Source organism: Oncorhynchus clarkii, chromosome 13 (genome assembly GCF_045791955.1).
Source record: "Oncorhynchus clarkii lewisi isolate Uvic-CL-2024 chromosome 13, UVic_Ocla_1.0, whole genome shotgun sequence".
NCBI classification, from domain to species: Eukaryota; Metazoa; Chordata; class Actinopteri; order Salmoniformes; family Salmonidae; genus Oncorhynchus; species Oncorhynchus clarkii.
The window spans coordinates 14337852-14357825 of NC_092159.1; the positions used below are offsets into that span (position 1 = coordinate 14337852).

The following is a 19974-nucleotide window of genomic DNA, read 5'->3' on the forward strand; positions in this document are numbered from 1 at the left end:
CATGACATTCCATAACCCTTTACACAATACATTGTGTTTGTGGTTGAATCTGTGTTGTGAAGGCACTGTATGCCCCTACGTGGATGGTGGTATTTGGTTTAGATAGAACATCTGTAACATGGCTTCAAATCAAATAGTATCCTTGGATCTGATGTTGATCTAAATTCAGTCTGGAAATAAGAGTCACTGCTCAGTCTGTGCGAATGATTCATCTTTGCATTGTTTTTTTTATCGAAATATCAATCATGAAATAACATATGACTTGGAAATCTAGACAAGACAAATAACTAAAATACAATGTACAGTGTGTATCCTAGCCTACGGTCAGTTTGTAACAATACACAATAGGCTACCTTGGCTCTGTTGCTGCACAGGGACGCATGCGCAATTCTCGGCGGCCGTGACTCTACAGTCGGTCCTCACTGCAACGGTGAGGGAGGGGGCGCTCGAGCCACGTCGTTGAATCAAATAACCGCTTCAAGCGCAGCTCCACTGTTTACGAAAGAGCAAGGGTGAGAACATTAATTACGACAGTCGCGACGTGTCTAATAGAACCAAATTCAGGACAACGGGACACCGGCGAGCCTTGAATTTATCCCGGGTAAGTCCGACTGTGGCACAATCACAGACAGTCCGCCATTCCCCCTTCATCGAGACTCCCATTTAATGCTCTATAGGCAAGGGATAATATAATGTTCATGTCTCCCCCTTTTTAAGTTGAGTCGATAGACCGACGTGTATAAACAGCGGTGTAATTGCTATGCAACGAGAGGCTGTGCGCAACGAGTGCTTTGATGCAGCGCAGGGTGTGAGTGCATCAAACTGCCAGACAGAAAGGATGGATAACTAGTGAAATCATATTTTTCTATGAAGCAATCGCGACTTAGTAGCGATAGACGGATAATCGATAGGTTATTGGCTTTATATATTTCTTCAATAACCTCCGGCATGTCATCATTCCAAACATTCATTTTATTATGGCCATACCATTTAGCTATCATGGGTGGGTCCTATTAAAACGCTTATTACATAGTAATTTATTTATAGACATGACAAACTACACACATTTTAAAAGATTAGGCCCAATGAGATTTCAGTACTAATTAATGATCAGTCTTAATGCACATTTATCCTCTGTCTCGCTCTCCAGTGGTCCTTACTATCATCCAATAGCAGGAGGATCTTCCCCCTCCAACCATCCCATTCATTCAGGATGTCCACTCCAGACCCTCCCATTGGGGGTACCCCTCGACAGGGTCCTTCCCCAGGCCCGGGGCCCTCTCCTGGGGCAATGCTTGGCCCCAGCCCTGGTCCTTCTCCAGGGGGGTCCTCTCACAGCATGATGGGGCCCAGCCCAGGGCCTCCATCTTCAGGTCACCCCCTGCCTCAGCCTGGGCCCTCTGGATACTCCCAGGAGAACATGCACACTCTGCACAAAGTAAGGACACCTTGTGGATTATTGAGTGCTACTGTACCTAACCAGCTGTACCCTTCAGAACCAAAGGCACATTTCCACATTGTGTGGACAATTACGTTTTTCTTCTTCTGTTGTGTTCTATTATATTCCATGCTACTTTGTCTGCCATCTACAGTGTCAGTCAAAAGTTTGCATAGACCTACACATTCAAGGGTTTTTCTTAATTTTGACTATTTTCTACATTGTAGAATAATAGTGAAGACATCAAAACTATGAAATAGCACATATGGAAGGAATCATGTTGTAACTAAAACAGTATTAAACAAATAAAAATATATTTTATATTTGAGATTATTCAAAGTAGCCACCCTTTGCCTTGATGGTAGCTTTGCACACTCTTGGCATTCTCTCAACCAGCTTCATGAGGTAGTCACCTGGAATGCATTTCAATTAACAGGTGTGCCTTTTTAAAAGTTAATTTGTGGAATTTCTTTCCTCAATGTGTTTGAGCCAATTAGTTGTGTTGTGACAAGGTATGGGTGGTATACAGAAGATAGTCCTATTTGGTAAAAGATCAAGTCCATATTATGGCAAGAACAGATCAAATCAGCAAAGAGAAACAACAGTACATCATTACTTTAAGACACTTTGACAGTTTCTTCAAGTGCAGTCGCAAAAACGATCAAGTGCTATGATGAAACTGGCTCTCATGAGGAATGCCACAGGAAAGGAAGAACCAGAGTTACCTCTGCTGCAGAGGATACATTCAGTAGAGTTGCCAGCCTCAGAAATTTCAGCCCAAATAAATGCTTCACAGAGTTTAAGTAACAAACATATCTCAACATCAACTGTTCAGAAGAGACTGAGTAAATCAGGCCTTCATGGTTGAATTTCTGCAAAGATACAGTGCCTTGCGAAAGTATTCGGCCCCCTTGAACTTTGCGACCTTTTGCCACATTTCAGGCTTCAAACATAAAGATATAAAACTGTATTTTTTTGTGAAGAATCAACAACAAGTGGGACACAATCATGAAGTGGAACGACATTTATTGGATATTTCAAACCTTTTTAACAAATCAAAAACTGAAAAATTGGGCGTGCAAAACTATTCAGCCCCCTTAAGTTAATACTTTGTAGCGCCACCTTTTGCTGCGATTACAGCTGTAAGTCGCTTGGGGTATGTCTCTATCAGTTTTGCACATCGAGAGACTGACATTTTTTCCCATTCCTCCTTGCAAAACAGCTCGAGCTCAGTGAGGTTGGATGGAGAGCATTTGTGAACAGCAGTTTTCAGTTCTTTCCACAGATTCTCGATTGGATTCAGGTCTGGACTTTGACTTGGCCATTCTAACACCTGGATATGTTTATTTTTGAACCATTCCATTGTAGATTTTGCTTTATGTTTTGGATCATTGTCTTGTTGGAAGACAAATCTCCGTCCCAGTCTTTTGCAGACTCCATCAGGTTTTCTTCCAGAATGGTCCTGTATTTGGCTCCATCCATCTTCCCATCAATTTTAACCATCTTCCCTGTCCCTGCTGAAGAAAAGCAGGCCCAAACCATGATGCTGCCACCACCATGTTTGACAGTGGGGATGGTGTGTTCAGGGTGATGAGCTGTGTTGCTTTTACGCCAAACATAACGTTTTGCATTGTTGCCAAAAAGTTCAATTTTGGTTTCATCTGACCAGAGCACCTTCTTCCACATGTTTGGTGTGTCTCCCAGGTGGCTTGTGGCAAACTTTAAACAACACTTTTTATGGATATCTTTAAGAAGTGGCTTTCTTCTTGCCACTCTTCCATAAAGGCCAGATTTGTGCAATATACGACTGATTGTTGTCCTATGGACAGAGTCTCCCACCTCAGCTGTAGATCTCTGCAGTTCATCCAGAGTGATCATGGGCCTCTTGGCTGCATCTCTGATCAGTCTTCTCCTTGTATGAGCTGAAAGTTTAGAGGGACGGCCAGGTCTTGGTAGATTTGCAGTGGTCTGATACTCCTTCCATTTCAATATTATCGCTTGCACAGTGCTCCTTGGGATGTTTAAAGCTTGGGAAATCTTTTTGTATCCAAATCCGGCTTTAAACTTCTTCACAACAGTATCTCGGACCTGCCTGGTGTGTTCCTTGTTCTTCATGATGCTCTCTGCGCTTTTAACGGACCTCTGAGACTATCACAGTGCAGGTGCATTTATACGGTGACTTGATTACACACAGGTGGATTGTATTTATCATCATTAGTCATTTAGGTCAACATTGGATCATTCAGAGATCCTCACTGAACTTCAGGAGAGAGTTTGCTGCACTGAAACTAAAGGGGCTGAATAATTTTGCACGCCCAATTTTTCAGTTTTTGATTTGTTAAAAAAGTTTGAAATATCCAATAAATGTCATTCCACTTCATGATTGTGTCCCACTTGTTGTTGATTCTTCACAAAAAAATACAGTTTTATATCTTTATGTTTGAAGCCTGAAATGTGGCAAAAGGTCGCAAAGTTCAAGGGAGCCGAATACTTTCGCAAGGCACTGTATGTAGTAACCAAAAAAGTATTTAAACAAATCAAATTAGATTTTATATTTGAGATTCTTCAAAGTAGCCACCCTTTGCCTTGATGACAGTTTTAAACACTCTTGGCATTGTCTCAACCAGCTTCACCTGGAATGATTTTCCAACAGTCTTGAAGGAGTTCCCACATATGCTGAGCAATTGTAGAATGCTTTTCCTTCACTCTGCAGTCAAACTCATTCCAAACCATCTCAATTGGGTTGAGGTTTGGTGATTGTGGAGGCCAGGTCATCTGATGCAGCACTCTCCCTCTTGGTCAAATAGGCCTTACACAGCCTGTAGGTGTGTTTGGGTCATTGTCCTGTTGAAAAACAAATGATAATCCCAATCCCCAAGCGCAAACTAGATGAGATGGCGTATCGCTGCAGAATGCTGTGGTAGCCATGCTGGTTAAGTGTGCCTTGAATTCTAAATACAGTGTCACCAGCAAAGCACCATCACACCACCTTCTCCATGCTTCACGGTGGGAACCACACATGCGGAGATCATCCATTCACCTACTCTATGTCTCACAAAGACACGGCGGTTGGAACCAAAAATATCAAATTTGGACTCATCAGACCAAAGGACAGATTTCCACCAGTCTAATGTCCATTGCTCTTGTTTCTTGGCCCAACCAAGTATTTTCTTCTTATTGTTGTCCTTTAGTAGTGGTTTCTTTGGAGCAATTCGACCATGAAGTCCTGATTCACTCAGTCTCCTCTGAACAGTTGATGTTGAGATGTCTGTTATTTGAACTCTGTTAAGCATTTATTTGGGCTGCAATTTCTGAAGCTGGTAACGCTAATGAACTTATCCTCTTGCGACGGCACTTGAATAAACTTTCAAAGTTCTTAATTTTCTGCATATACTGACCTTCATGTCTTAAAGTAATGATGGACTGTCGTTTCTGTTTGCTTATTTGAGCTGTTCTTGCCATAATATGGCCTTGGTATTTTACCAAATAGGGCTATCTCCTGTATACCACCCCTACCTTGTCACAACACAACTGATTGGCTCAAATGCATTTAGAAGGAAAGAAATTCCACAAAATAACTTTTAACAAGGCACACCTGTTAATTGAAATGCATTCCAGGTGACTACCTCATGAAACTGGTTGAGAGAATACCAAGAGTGTGCAAAGCTGTCATCAAGGCAAAGGGTGGCTACTTTGAAGAATCTCTTTGTTTAACACTTTGTTTACTACATGATTCCATATGTGTTATTTCATGGTTTTGATGTCTCCACTATTATTCTACAATGGAGAACATAGTAAAAATGAAGAAAAACCCTTGAATGAGTAGGTGTGTCCAAACGTTTGACTTGAACTGGAACTCCTCCCTATAAATACAGTGCATACACTTTTTTGAAACAATTCCTTGCAACAATCAAAACCTGTTGCCATGTAGATATATCTACATTTGTTTGTATCTATGTCTCCCTCCCTGTAGCCACTGGAAGGTATGGAGAGAACTACCATGGAGAGGACTGCCATGGAGAGGACTGCCATGGAGAGGACTGGAATGGAGAGGACTGCCATGGAGAGGTCTGCCATGGAGAGAAGTGCCATGGAGAGAAGTACCATGGAGAGGACTGCCATGGAGAGAAATGCCATGGAGAGGACTGCCATGGAGAGAACTGCCATGGAGAGGACTGCCATGGAGAGGACTGGTATGGAGAGGACTACCTTGGAGAGGACTGCCATGGAGAGGACTGCAATGGAGAGGACTGCCATGGAGAGGACTGGTATGGAGAGGGCTGGTATGGAGAGAACTGGTATGGAAAGGACTGGTATGGAGAGAACTGGTATGCATGAGAAGGGCATGAGTGAGGAGTCCCGCTTTGCCCAGATGAAGGGCATGCCCATGAGACAGGGAGGGCACAGTGGCATGGGCCCTCCTCCCAGCCCCATGGACCAACACTCTCAAGGTAGGTACACACTCTCACCAGGGGTCTGTTCAGGAGGGTGCACAGTTGAACAATGTTCAGAAATACAGTGGGGCAAAAAAGTATTTAGTCAGCCACCAATTGGGCAAGTTCTCCCACTTAAAAAGATGCGAGAGGCCTGTAATTTTCATCATAGGTACACGTAAACTATGACAGACAAAATGAGAAAAAAAATCCAGAAAATCACATTGTAGGATTTTTAAGGAATTTATTTGCAAATTATGGTGGAAAATAAGTATTTGGTCACCTACAAACAAGCAAGATTTCTGGCTCTCACAGACCTGTAACTTCTTCTTTAAGAGGCTCCTCTGTCCTCCACTCGTTACCTGTATTAATGACCAAAGAGCTGTCAAAGGACACCAGAAACAAAATTGAAGACCTGCACCAGGCTGGGAAGACTGAATCTGCAATAGGTAAGCAGCTTGGTTTGAAGAAATCAACTGTGGGAGCAATTATTAGGAAATGGAAGACATACAAGACCACTGATAATCTCCCTCGATCTGGGGCTCCACACAAGATCTCACCCCGTGGGGTCAAAATTATCACAAGAACGGTGAGCAAAAATCCCAGAACCACACGGGGGGACCTAGTGAATGACCTGCAGAGAGCTGGGACCAAAGTAACAAAGCCTACCATCAGTAACACACTACGCCGCCAGGGACTCAAATCCTGCAGTGCCAGACGTGTCCCCCTGCTAGAGATCATTTTGATGATCCAGAAGAAGATTGGGAGAATGTCATATGGTCAGATGAAACCAAAATATAACTTTTTGGTAAAAACTCAACTCGTCGTGTTTGGAGGACAAAGAATGTTGAGTTGCATCCAAAGATCACCATACCTACTGTGAAGCATGGGGGTGGAAACATCATGCTTTGGGGCTGTTTTTCTGCAAAGGGACCAGGACGACTGATCCGTGTAAAGGAAAGAATGAATGGGGCCATGTATCGTGAGATTTTGAGTGAAAACCTCCTTCCATCAGCAAGGGCATTGAAGATGAAACGTGGCTGGGTCTTTCAGCATGACAATGGTCCCAAACACACCGCCCGGGCAACGAAGGAGTGGCTTCGTAAGAAGCATTTCAAGGTCCTGGAGTGGCCTAGCCAGTCTCCAGATCTCAACCCCATTGAAAATCTTTGGAGGGAGTTGAAAGTCTGTGTTGCCCAGCAACAGCCCCAAAACATCACTGCTCTAGAGGAGATCTGCATGGAGGAATGGGCCAAAATACCAGCAACAGTGTGTGAAAACCTTGTGAAGACTTACAGAAAACGTTTGACCTCTGTCATTGCCAACAAAGGGTATATAACAAGGTATTGAGATAAACTTTTGTTATTGACCAAATACTTATTTTCCACCATAATTTGCAAATAAATTCATTCAAAATCCTACAATGTGATTTTCTGGATTTTTTTTTCTCATTTTGTCTGTCATAGTTGAAGTGTACCTATGATGAAAATTACAGGCCTCTCTCATCTTTTTAAGTGGGAGAACTTGCACAATTGGTGGCTGACTAAATACGTTTTTGCCCCAGTGTAACTGTATTGTATAGAACCTATATGATTATCTGTTATGGTAGAATTGGATATTGTGTCAAATCTTTTCATTTTTATATGTCATGTTTCACCTCACTAAATATCCCCTTTCTCTCTCTCTCTCTCTCTCTCTCTTTCCATCTCCCTCTCTCTCCACCAGGCTACCACTCCCCACTCGGCGGCTCTGACCACTCCAGCCCCGTCCCTTCCAACGGGCCCCCCTCTGGCCCTCTCCAACCCTCTAGCGCTGGCCCAAATCCCTCAGACACCTCCTCCAACCCAGACTCCCAAACCCTGGGGGGCCAGAACCAGCAGCAGAACCGGCCCGGTGGGCCCCAGCAAAGTGGCTCCGGCCCTGGCCCTCATGGCCCCAGCCCTGGCCCCACCACCCCTGGTGGCCCCGGAGGAGGCCCTACTCCTTTCAACCAGAACCAGCTTCACCAGCTGCGGGCCCAGATCATGGCCTATAAGGCATGTACAGAATATTGATGATTTAAGGGTTGAAAGACCGATACGTGTTTAAGATGATACATTATAACTGATATATAATGTGTAATGTGTAATGACTGCCTATGGTTATTTATAATGTCTCCAAACTCTGAGTGGTCCACAATGTTGTTTTTAATATGTAGCTAATATGCCTTGTCACCTGTTGTATAAATATTGTAGAGTGGATTGCTACTTTAATAAACTTTTGTCCCTGTAAGATGCTGGCCAGGGGGCAGCCACTACCGGACCATCTCCAGATGGCTGTCCAGGGGAAGAGGCCCATGGGGTGCAGCCCAGGGATGCAGGGTCAAGGGCCAGGGCAGGGGGGACTGGGGCAGCCCATGCCCAGCCTGGCTCCTGGAGGTCCTGGAGGTGTGGGACCAGGACCAGGAGGACCCATGGGCCAGGGCTACAGCAGAGCTCACGGTGAGGGAGGCAGAATGAAGAGCATTGGATATTGATCTATGTAATTACAGTAGCTAGTTGAAACGGGAAGATTGATAATTCAATCTGCTCCAGCCTCAGTCTGCTCCAGCCTCAGTCTGCTCCAGCCTCTCCGACCTAATGTGTGTGTATCGGGTGGGTTTGGATACAAAGCAGAAGACACATTTCCATCTCGTGTGGACTAATAAAATATATTTTATCTCAAGCATTTCACTGCACCCGCAATAACATCTGCTAAACACGTGTATGAGACCAATAAGATTTGATTTGATCAGTCAATTAATCAGCATCTAAATGCTGTGAGAAGTAGCAAGCTTGTATTGTTTTGATCTGGTACAGTAGCTGGATATCTGTTTTCCAATAGGTCTGAAAAGTATGAAACATGAGATTTTCTCTGAATATACCACTGATATAATGTTGTAGGGATGATGGGACCCAACATGCCCCCTCCAGGCCCCTCTGGTCCAACCGGCATGCAGGGACAGAACCCCAACGGACCCCCCAAGTCCTGGTCTGAAGGTGAACATAATAACACCAGCGTTATTGTCACTTTCTTCTGATTGGCAATGAGTTCAAGTTTATTATAGTTAGTCACATAGTAGGAACAGATGTGGGATCTTAATTTGATCACTGTTTTGTTGCTGAGAATTTTCCTTCAAAGCTGGAAATGTGAACATGTAGTGTATTTGAGTTTTTAAAAGTCTTCTAAAGTTTGTAATTTCCACTTTGAAATTGTTGACTTGATTTGCCCTAATGAACAATATATCAACCCATACAAAAATGTCCTGTTGCTGCAGGATTATTTTCCTGCTGTAGCAAACTAAGATCCTACATCTGTACTCACATAGTAGTTAGTCACATAGCAGTTAGTCAACACAGAGTTAATTGTTAAAACATTATTCATGATGGCATTTCATGATTTAGTCCTGTATATCATTTGAATCCATGTTAGGTTTTGGTCAGTTACAATCACATCAATAAATTGATTGATGGTTAGTTACCTTTGCCCTTTCTTTTCTTCCCCCAGGTCCGATGGTAAACGCCGCCGCCCCCTCTAACGCCCCCCAGAAGTTGATCCCTCCCCAGCCGACGGGCCGTCCCTCCCCCGCTCCACCCTCCATACCCCCTGCGGCCTCCCCGGTCATGCCCCCCCAGACCCAGTCCCCTGGGCAGCCGGTCCAGCCCTCACCCATGGTGCCCCACCATGCCAAGCAGAACCGCATTACCCCCATCCAGAAACCCCACGGACTCGACCCGGTGGAAATACTGCAGGAGAGGGAGTACAGGTAACCTATGAACCCTGACCCTTAAGCCCTGACTCTTAAGCCCTGACCCCGTGGAGAAACTGCAGGAGGGGGATTACAGGTAATACACTAACCCTGACCCTTAACCCCTGACCCCTAACCCGATACTGCAGGAAAGGGATTACAGGTACAGTACACCGTTAATCAAAATGTATTTATAAAGCCCTTTTTACATCACAAAGAGCAGTAACCTGGCCTAGACCACCTAGAGCAGTAACCTGGCCTAGACCCCAAAGAGCAGTAACCTGGCCTAGACCACCTAGAGCAGTAACCTGGCCTAGACCCCAAAGAGCAGTAACCTGGCCTAGACCACAAAGAGCAGTAACCTGGCCTAGACCACAAAGAGCAGTAACCTGGCCTAGACAACAAAGAGCAGGAACCTGGCCTAGACCCCAAAGAGCAGTAACCTGGCCTAGACCACCTAGAGCAGTAACCTGGCCTAGACCCCAAAGAGCAGTAACCTGGCCTAGACAACAAAGAGCAGTAACCTGGCCTAGACAACAAAGAGCAGGAACCTGGCCTAGACCCCAAAGAGCAGTAACCTGGCCTAGACCACCTAGAGCAGTAACCTGGCCTAGACAACAAAGAGCAGTAACCTGGCCTAGACAACAAAGAGCAGTAACCTGGCCTAGACAACAAAGAGCAGGAACCTGGCCTAGACCCCAAAGAGCAGTAACCTGGCCTAGACCACCTAGAGCAGTAACCTGGCCTAGACCCCAAAGAGCAGTAACCTGGCCTAGACCACAAAGAGCAGTAACCTGGCCTAGACCACAAAGAGCAGTAACCTGGCCTAGACAACAAAGAGCAGTAACCTGGCCTAGACCACAAAGAGCAGTAACCTGGCCTAGACCCCAAAGAGCAGTAACCTGGCCTAGACCCCAAAGAGCAGTAACCTGGCATACACCACAAAGAGCAGTAACCTGGCCTAGACCCCAAAGAGCAGTAACCTGGCCTAGACCCCAAAGAGCAGTAACCTGGCCTAGACCCCAAAGAGCAGTAACCTGGCCTAGACCTCAAAGAGCAGTAACCTGGCCTAGACCTTAAAGAGCAGGAACCTGGCCTAGACCTCAAAGAGCAGTAACCTGGCCTAGACCCCAAAGAGCAGTAACCTGGCCTAGACCCCAAAGAGCAGTAACCTGGTCTAGACCCCAAAGAGCAGTAACTTGGCCAAGACCCCAAAGAGCAGTAACCTGGCCTAGACCCCAAAGAGCAAACAGCATAATACATCATACATTAATTAATTGAATAGATAGATACATAGTTACACAGCTAGTTGTACTATATATACATTTATAATAGCAGACTGAGTTCTCTACAGCACTAGTACTGTCTCTCTCTCATACTATCCCCCTCTCTACTTTTCTCTCTCTCTCTCTCTCTCTCTCTCTCTCTCTCTCTCTCTCTCTCTCTCTCTCTCTGCTCTCCTTTCTCTCCCTCCCTCCTCCCTATCTCGTGTCTCTGTGGTATCTCCAGACTGCAGGCTCGTATCACCCATCGTATAGCTGAGTTGGAGAACCTCCCTGGCTCTCTGGCTGGAGACCTGAGGACCAAGGCCACCATCGAACTCAAGGCCCTCCAGCTGCTCAACTTCCAGAGACAGGTAGACTACTGGCCCGCCCTGCGGATCACACACAGGACTGTGTTGTACTGCAGCACTCCTTCGTAGCGTCTACATGACACTGTCATTACAATGACCCTTCATAACGTCTACATGACACTGTCATTACAATGACCCTTCATAACGGCTACATGACACTGTCATTACAATGACCCTTCATAACGGCTACATGACACTGTCATTACAATGACCCTTCATAACGGCTACATGACACTGTCATTACAATGACCCTTCATAACGGCTACATGACACTGTCATTACAATGACCCTTCATAACGGCTACATGACACTGTCATTACAATGACATAACAGAAGTCCTATAAACAGTCATGACTCTTTAGCTGTGTTGTGCTGTTGTAACAGTCCTGAAAACACTGGAGCCTGTTGAGACCCTCTCCCCTACAGTATTCCCACACATGATGAGGACGATGATGATGATGCATTTATATCCACATTTCTCATGCCTCCGGTCTCTTCCAACCCCACAGCTGCGCCAGGAGGTAGTGGTGTGTATGCGTAGGGACACCGCTCTGGAGACAGCTCTGGATGCGAAGGCCTACAAGAGGAGCAAGCGCCAGTCCCTACGAGAGGCTCGCATCACAGAGAAACTGGAGAAACAGCAGAAGATCGAACAGGAGCGTAAACGTCGACAGAAACACCAGGTAGACTAACACAAACCTGGGGCCGGGTTACACCTGCTTCTAGACTAAGAACTATTTACAATGGAGATTATTTGCGGGAAGTGTTGTGCTTTTCAAGGCACAATGTCAGATAACATCCTTTATGAAGTTTAGATTATTTGAACTCCTTTTATCCGCAATGAGGATATTTGGGAGAAGTATATCTCACTCTAATATATTTCACTCTTTTGCTGTTCGTCATAAAAACAGAAGTTATTAGATACATTATGTTAATCAGTAGTAGTAGTAGCAGTAGGGAAGGGGGATATCTAGTCATGTGGAACAAACGAATGCCTTCAACTGAAATGTGTCTTCCACATTTAACCCAACCCCTCTGAATCAGAGAGGTGCGGGAGAGCTGCCTTGATCGACATCCACGTCTTCGGCGCCCGGGGACCAGTGGGTTAACTGCCTTGCTCAGGATTAGAAGCAGCAGTAGTAGTAGTAGCAGCAGCCAGCTAGAAATGCTTGCTATGGGACAGAACTGAATACTGACTCTCATCTGGTCTGTCTCCAGGAGTATCTGAGCATTATCCTGGCCCACGCCAAAGACTTTAAGGAGTACCACCGCTCTATCACAGCTAAGATCCAGAAAGCCACCAAGGCCGTGGCCACATACCACGCCAACACAGAGCGCGAGCAGAAGAAGGAGAACGAGCGCATCGAGAAGGAGAGGATGAGGAGGCTGATGGTGAGGACCATTACATACATAGACAGACAGTACATATTCTTATTCACACACTTGTGTGTGTATAAAGACACACATGTGCAAACACTCATACTCTTTCCCGTACTTAGACACACACTCATGTGTATACAAAAACACACACTAATGTGGAAACACGCTCTTACAATGCACATTACTTTTCACTACTCTCTCTACTCTGATTCCCGCACACACACTCATCCGTCTCACATCAATGAGTTTTGTCTGAATATCTCCCCCACTCTCTCTCTCTCTCTCTCTCTCTCTCCCTCCCTCTCTACACCCTCTCTCCCTCCCTCTCCACCCTCTCTCCCTCTCCACCCTCTCTCTCTCTCCACCCTCTCTCTCTCTCCACCCTCTCCCTCTCTAGGCTGAGGATGAGGAGGGCTACCGTAAACTGATTGACCAGAAGAAGGACAAGCGTCTGGCCTACCTGCTGCAGCAGACGGATGAGTACGTGGCCAACCTCACTGAGTTGGTACGGGCTCACAAGCTGGTACAGGCCCTCAAAGAGAAGAAGAAGAAGAGGAAGAAGAAGAAGGTATGAGAGAGAGAGAGAGAGAGAGGTGCGACAAAGGACACATACACACATCCAATAGGTTCAGGTGCTGGACAGAAGGGGGGACGGGGACGTATGCCCATGACTGATATGTTCCTGTAGTGATTCGTTGAGACGGACACATGACAGACAAGGTTTCAACCCGACTGGGATCTCCTGAGGAATTTGTGTGTGTAGATGTGGTTGTGAGCTGTCGTCAGCACTAGTCTCTGTAGGGAGTTGATAGAGTCGGTGTGTAGATGTGGTTGTGAGTGTGATAAACACACTGATGTGTGGATGTCTTTCCTACAGAAGCTGGAGAACGCTGAGGGTCAGACTCCTGTACTGGGACCTGATGGAGAAGTGAGTGGGATATTAAACTAACGTACTGGACATTTGAGTCATTTATCAGATGCTCGTATCTAGAGAAACTTACTGTAATGAGTGCATATATGTTCATACTTTTTCATAACCAATCTACAGTACACTGTTATAGATACATCACTATGGTTACCAGTATGTTCCCTGTTGTTATACAGTACTACTAGACATAGTATTTGCCAGCACAAAAACATTCTGTGGCGTACTGCACTAGCATTGAATAGTCCCCACGATATGCAACTTTTCAGGGAAGTCAGGAACAAATACACACAGTCAGTCAGGAAAGCAAAGGCTAGCTTTTTCAAGTGGAAATTTGCATCCTGTAGCTCTAACTCCAAAAGGTTTTGGGACACTGTAAAGTCCATGGAGAATGAGAGCACCTCCTCCCAGCTGCCCCCTGCACTGAGGTTAGGAAACAATGTCACCACCGATAAATCCATGATAATCGAGAACTTCAAGAAGCATTTCTCTACGGCTGGCAATGCTTTCCTCCTGGCTACCAGAACCCCGGCCAACAGCTCCGCACCCCCGCAGCTACTTGCCCAAGCCTCCCCAGCTTCTCCTTAGCTGATATTCTGAAATAGCTGCAAAACCTGGACCTGTACAAATCATCTGGGCTAGACAATCTGGAACCTCTCTTTCTAAAATTTTCCGCCAACCATTGTTGCAACCCCTATTACTAGTCTCTTTAACCTCCTTCGTATCGCCCGAGATCCCTAAAGAAAACTGCCGCGGTCATCCCCCTCTTTGAAGGGGGTGACACTCTAGACCCAAACTGTTACAGAACTATATACATCTTGCCCTGCCTTTCAAGTCTTCGAAAGCCAAGTTAACAAACAGATCCCTGACCATTTCGAATCCCACAGTACCTTCTCCGCTGTGCAATCCAGTTTCCGTGCTGGTCACGGGTGCACCTCAGCCACGCTCAAGGTACTAAACGATATCATACCCGCCATAGATAAAAGACAGTACTGTGCAGCCGTCTTCATCGACCTGGCCAAGGCTTTCGACTTTGTCAATCACCATATTCTTATCTACAGACTCAACAGCCTTAGTTTCGCAAATTACTTCCTCGCCTGGTTCACCAACTACTTCTCGGATAGAGTTCAGTGTGTCAAATCGGACGGCCTGTTGTCCGGACCTCTGGCAGTCTCTATGAGGGTACTACAGGGTCAATTCTCGGGCCGACTCTTTTCTCTGTAAATCTCAATGATGCCGCTCTTCCTGCGGGTGATTCCTTGATCCACCTCTACGCAGACGACACCATTCTGTATACATCTGGCCCTTCTGTGTTAACAAACCTCCTAACAAGCTTCAATGCCATACAACACTCCTTCTGTGGCCTCCAACTGCTCATAAATACAAGTAAAACTAAATGAAGGCTCTTCAACCGATCGCTGCCCGCACCTGCCTACCCGACTAGCATCACTACTCTGGACGGTTCTGACTTAGAATATGTGGACAACCTCAAATACCTAGGTGTCTGGCTAGACTGTAAACTCAACAAAGCCTCATTCACTCATGCTGCCAAACATAGCCTGGTAAAATTGACTATCCTACCGATCCTCGGCTTCGGTAGTGTCATTTACAAAATAGCCTCCAACACTCTCCAGCAAACTGGATGCAGTCTATCACAGTGCCATCCATTTTGTCACCAAAGCCCCATATACCACCCACCACTGCGACCTGTATGCTCTTGTCGGCTGGCCCTCGTTACATATTCGTCGCCATACCCACTGGCTCCAGGTTATCTATAAGTCTTTGCTAGGTAAAGCTCCGCCTTATCTCAGCTCACTGGTCACCATAGCAACACCCATCAAATACAACACCTCTTTTGGCCGCCTTTCCTTCCAGTTCTCTGCTGCCAATGACTGGAACAAATTGCAAAAATCGCTGAAGTTGGAGACATATCTCCCTCACTAACTTTAAGCATCAGCTATCTGAGCAGCTTACCGATCGCTGCAGCTGTACACAGCCCATCTGTAAATAGCCCATCCAACTACCTACCTCATCCCCATATTGTTTTCATTTACTTTTTTGTTCTTTTGCACACCAGTATTTCTACTTTACACACCATCATCTGCACATCATCATCTGCAAATCTATCACTCCAATGTTAATTTGCTAAACTGTAATTACTTTGCTACTATGGACGATTTATTGCCTTACCTCCTTACTTCATTTGCACACACTGTATATAGACTTTCTATTGTGTTGTTGACTGTACTTTTGTTTATCCTATGTGTAACTCTGTGTTGTTGTTTTATGTCGCACTGCTTTGCTTTATCTTGGCCAGTATTTGTAAAGGCCAAGAATAGTATAGTTCCCCTTCAACGTCAGCATCCAGTGTTTTTCTGATTCACCCCCCTCCTCCAGCCTCTAGATGAGACGTCCCAGATGAGTGACCTACCAGTGAAGGTGATCCACGTGGAAAGTGGTAACATCCTGACAGGGGCGGACGCTCCTAAAGCTGGACAGCTGGACACATGGCTGGAGATGAACCCTGGGTACGAGGCTGGAGGAGGAGGATGAGATGGGCCTATTAGGTTTTTAGGGGTATATTTTAGAGGGGGTAAAGGTATGTTTGTGGTTGTAATACTGATGTTTTCTGCTGTTCCAGGTACGAGGTGGCCCCTCGCTCTGACAGTGAAGACAGTGGATCGGAAGAGGAGGAGGTGGGTTGGGTCATAAAAGATAGTACCCAACCATGACTAAACTCTTATTATAGAGATTACAGGATGAAAACGCTACAAGTAGGAACCAAATCAACTGAATTGGTTGAACAGTCATAAAGACTAGATCCATTCCACACTCTCTCTGTACCAAAGCTATGACCAGTCTGTCTGAGTGGTGATTGACAGGTTGTTGTTGTCCCGCCCCTGGCCTGTCATTGGCCTGTCAGGAGGAAGAGGAGGAGCCCCAGCCGGCAGTGCCTCCAGTAGTGGTCCTCCCAGTGTTAGTGGGGTTAGAGGAGAAGAAGAAGAAGATCCCAGACCCAGACAGTGAAGAAGTATCAGAGGTGGACGTACGACACATCATAGAGTGAGCACACTACAGCTGGGTCCCTATAGAGTCATAATACCCATAAAACCTAGCGGTCAAGCAGGGAAATGGTTCCAATTGTCACCATTCCTTTTTCCCACGTCAAGATTTTAGAAAGACTTAAAATTAGGGCTGTGTTTCGTGTAGGCTTACCCTGGCATGACATTTTGATAACCATGGAAACCTCTCTATCAATATTTACCCCAAAAAAATTGAATGCTAATGAGCTCCTAATGTAGCATTTTCTAATCGTAGTAAATTGAGACAAATATATTGATTAAAGTCACCTTGTCCTAGAGAGATTTACATGGTTATCAAAATGTCATGTAAGCCTACACGAAACACAGCCCTTATTTTAAGTCTTTCTAAAATTGAGACGGGATTTGACTTAAATTGTTTGGAAGGGCCCATAAGTAAGCATTTAACTGTTAGTCCACACCTGCTGTTTACAAGGCATGTGACAAATACATTTAGATTAGATTAGATGATGTGAAATGTCTGGTGTATGATTCAGGGTTGGAGTCAAAAGAAACATTGATTTTCAGTGAGGAATTGGGTGAATCTCAAACCTCTGACCTTCTCCAATGTGTTTTGAGGAGGCAAGAATAAAGGTTACAAGGAGACACAATTGAGATTCACCTGTTGTGCACTCCTGCCTACACATGGGATTTATTTAAATAAGCCATAAAGACAGAAATGCCTACAATTCAGGTTTGGGGTCAAACGTTCCATTTAATATTCAGTGAGAAATTGACCCTAATGCTGTTTTGCTGACTTGCAAATCCTTATCAATGACGGAGTGAATTTTCCAGCTAAAGATGCTGATCTCTCATAGCGCTAGATTTTTTTTCTTTTTTTAAACTTACTTTATAGGACTTACTTTATAGGACTCATGCCAATATGTAATAATAAATAATAATACATTGAATTTATAACACGTTTTACATTGAAAAACTATCTCAAAGTGCTACAGTGATTGCATTCAAGCCATTCAGCCACTGATATTGTTTCTTCCCTGGTTCCGTCCCTAGGCACGCTAAACAGGATGTGGATGATGAGTATAACAGTGCAGAGGCAGCGTTCGCTCGGGGACTCCAGTCTTACTACGCTGTGGCCCATGCTGTCACTGAGAGAGTGGAGAAACAGTCCACGATACTCATCAACGGACAACTGAAACAGTACCAGGTGAAGCAGCACTGACAAGAGGCTGAATAAGCCTGAGAAGTGACATTTCCTTTCTTAAGTCATTAGAAGAGACCCAGGCCAACCTGTACAATTTTGGCTGGCTGACATTGTCCTTTGTCTTCCTCTGTTGATTCTCTCTCCTCTCTCCTCTTCCTCTCCTTGTCTCTCTCCTCTTTCTTTCCTTGTCTGTCCTTTCCACTCAAACTGTTTGTCCCTCCCTCCCTCAGATTAAAGGTCTGGAGTGGCTGGTGTCTCTCTACAACAACAATCTGAATGGTATCCTGGCTGATGAGATGGGACTAGGAAAGACCATCCAAACCATCGCTCTCATCACGTACCTGATGGAGAACAAACGAGTCAACGGACCTTTCCTCATCATAGTACCGCTCTCGTGAGTACTGTACCGCTCTGCCACGCACGGAGAACCATGGCTTCAATTACAATTAAACTTTAAAGGGACATTACACTCCAAAATCAATCCCGTTTTCAAGACCCCAACATTGGTCGTATGTTGAGCTACTGTAAGTCCGTGTCACAGGCCGTTTTGTAGATTCAGCGATGTGCCACAGTCCAAAATGAATGGAAGACAGAAGCTCCACATCATTTCCAGATTTCCTGTGCTTATTTTATCCATTCATTTGTGGTTGACGGACAAGTATATAGCTGGGTATACACAACTGATGGTGTGGGACTTTTGAAGAGTACTGTCCCTTTAATTGTAACTGTATTCATAGTACACTTAACGTGACTGTCATACATGATATGATGGAGTACAGTACTAATGAGAGGGAAACAATGATCCGGAGAGAGGGGTGGGTAAAGTTTGGTACAGTCGCATAATTAAAAAGTCATAATTAAAATAGAAATAGAATAGTAATATATATATATATATGTATCTATCGCTATGGGTACAGTGCTATTTGTTTGCTTAGGTAAGTTTGGCCCTCTGTTTTCCTCTCTTCTCACATTGACAGAACTCTCTCTAACTGGGTGTATGAGTTTGACAAGTGGGCTCCGTCTGTAGTGAAAGTCTCCTACAAGGTGAGTTGGAGCAGCTAACCTTCCGCCAACTATATGGTAACCATGGAAACACTGATTACTTGGGGTCCTGAAATACAGCCATATGGGCGACCGTGTGGAAGCCTGTCTATAATGCATTCAAATCAAAAGTGTATCACTTGCAGCCAGAGCAACAACAACTAGGCCTATTATGAATACAAATGTAATGTCACGCCATTCTAGTAATTATTCATTTAATTAATTCATTAATGTCAAGTTAAATCCGAGTTCCTGTCCTTCATGTTGTCTCTGTAGGGTTCCCCTCAGGCCAGAAGGGCCTTCATCCCCCAGCTACGCAGCGGCAAGTTCAACGTTCTCCTCACTACCTATGAGTACATCATCAAGGATAAACAGGTCCTAGCCAAGGTAACACACTGACACACACTCTACCTCCAGCGTGATTCTGAACAACTCTCACCATGACCATTTGACTGATGACCTATACACCCTCTTTCTGTCTTCTCGTACTCCCCAACCCTCTTTCTCCCCCTCTCTCTCTCTCTCTCTCTCTCCTCCTCCTCCTCCTCCTCCTCCTCCTCCTCCTCCACTCCCTCTCCTCCCACAGATCCGGTGGAAGTACATGATCGTGGACGAGGGCCACCGGATGAAGAACCACCACTGTAAGCTGACCCAGGTCCTCAACACCCACTACCTGGCCCCCAGGAGAGTTCTCCTAACTGGGACACCGCTCCAGAACAAGCTGCCTGAGCTCTGGGCCCTGCTCAACTTTCTCCTGCCCACCATCTTTAAGAGCTGCAGTACCTTTGAACAGTGGTTCAATGCACCATTCGCTATGACTGGAGAGAAGGTGAGTTTTTTTTAGCTGAAACAAGTTGAGAAATGCTATATAAACTGAGGAAAAATATGAACGCAACATGTAAAGTGTTGGTCCCATGTTTCATGAACAGAAATAAAAGATCCCAGAAAGTGTATTTCTCTCACATTTTGTGCACAAATTTGTTTACATCCCTGTTAGTGAGCATTTCTCCTTTGCCAAGATAATCCATCCACCTGACAGGTGTGGCATATCAAGAAGCTGATTAAACAGCATGATCATTACACAGGTGCACGTTGTGCTGGGACTTGAAAATG

At 45.1% G+C, this 19974-nt stretch overlaps 1 protein-coding gene across 1 annotated transcript in view; it reads left to right on the forward strand.

The window, feature by feature from the left end:
• Positions 1–458: 458 nt before the first annotated feature.
• LOC139424446 (transcription activator BRG1-like) overlaps positions 459–19974 on the forward strand; it is a 29573-nt gene continuing 10057 nt past the window's right edge. The window contains exons 1-20 of the mRNA XM_071176267.1: positions 459–601; positions 1151–1438; positions 5412–5889; positions 7597–7907; positions 8144–8351; positions 8793–8888; positions 9397–9655; positions 11147–11273; positions 11780–11953; positions 12489–12662; positions 13048–13218; positions 13528–13578; positions 15973–16103; positions 16217–16271; positions 16499–16638; positions 17670–17823; positions 18051–18214; positions 18798–18864; positions 19138–19248; positions 19448–19690. Coding sequence (XP_071032368.1) covers positions 1214–1438; positions 5412–5889; positions 7597–7907; positions 8144–8351; positions 8793–8888; positions 9397–9655; positions 11147–11273; positions 11780–11953; positions 12489–12662; positions 13048–13218; positions 13528–13578; positions 15973–16103; positions 16217–16271; positions 16499–16638; positions 17670–17823; positions 18051–18214; positions 18798–18864; positions 19138–19248; positions 19448–19690 — 3339 coding nt within the window. The 5' untranslated portion in view covers positions 459–601; positions 1151–1213. The remainder of the gene's footprint in view (positions 602–1150; positions 1439–5411; positions 5890–7596; positions 7908–8143; positions 8352–8792; positions 8889–9396; positions 9656–11146; positions 11274–11779; positions 11954–12488; positions 12663–13047; positions 13219–13527; positions 13579–15972; positions 16104–16216; positions 16272–16498; positions 16639–17669; positions 17824–18050; positions 18215–18797; positions 18865–19137; positions 19249–19447; positions 19691–19974) is intronic.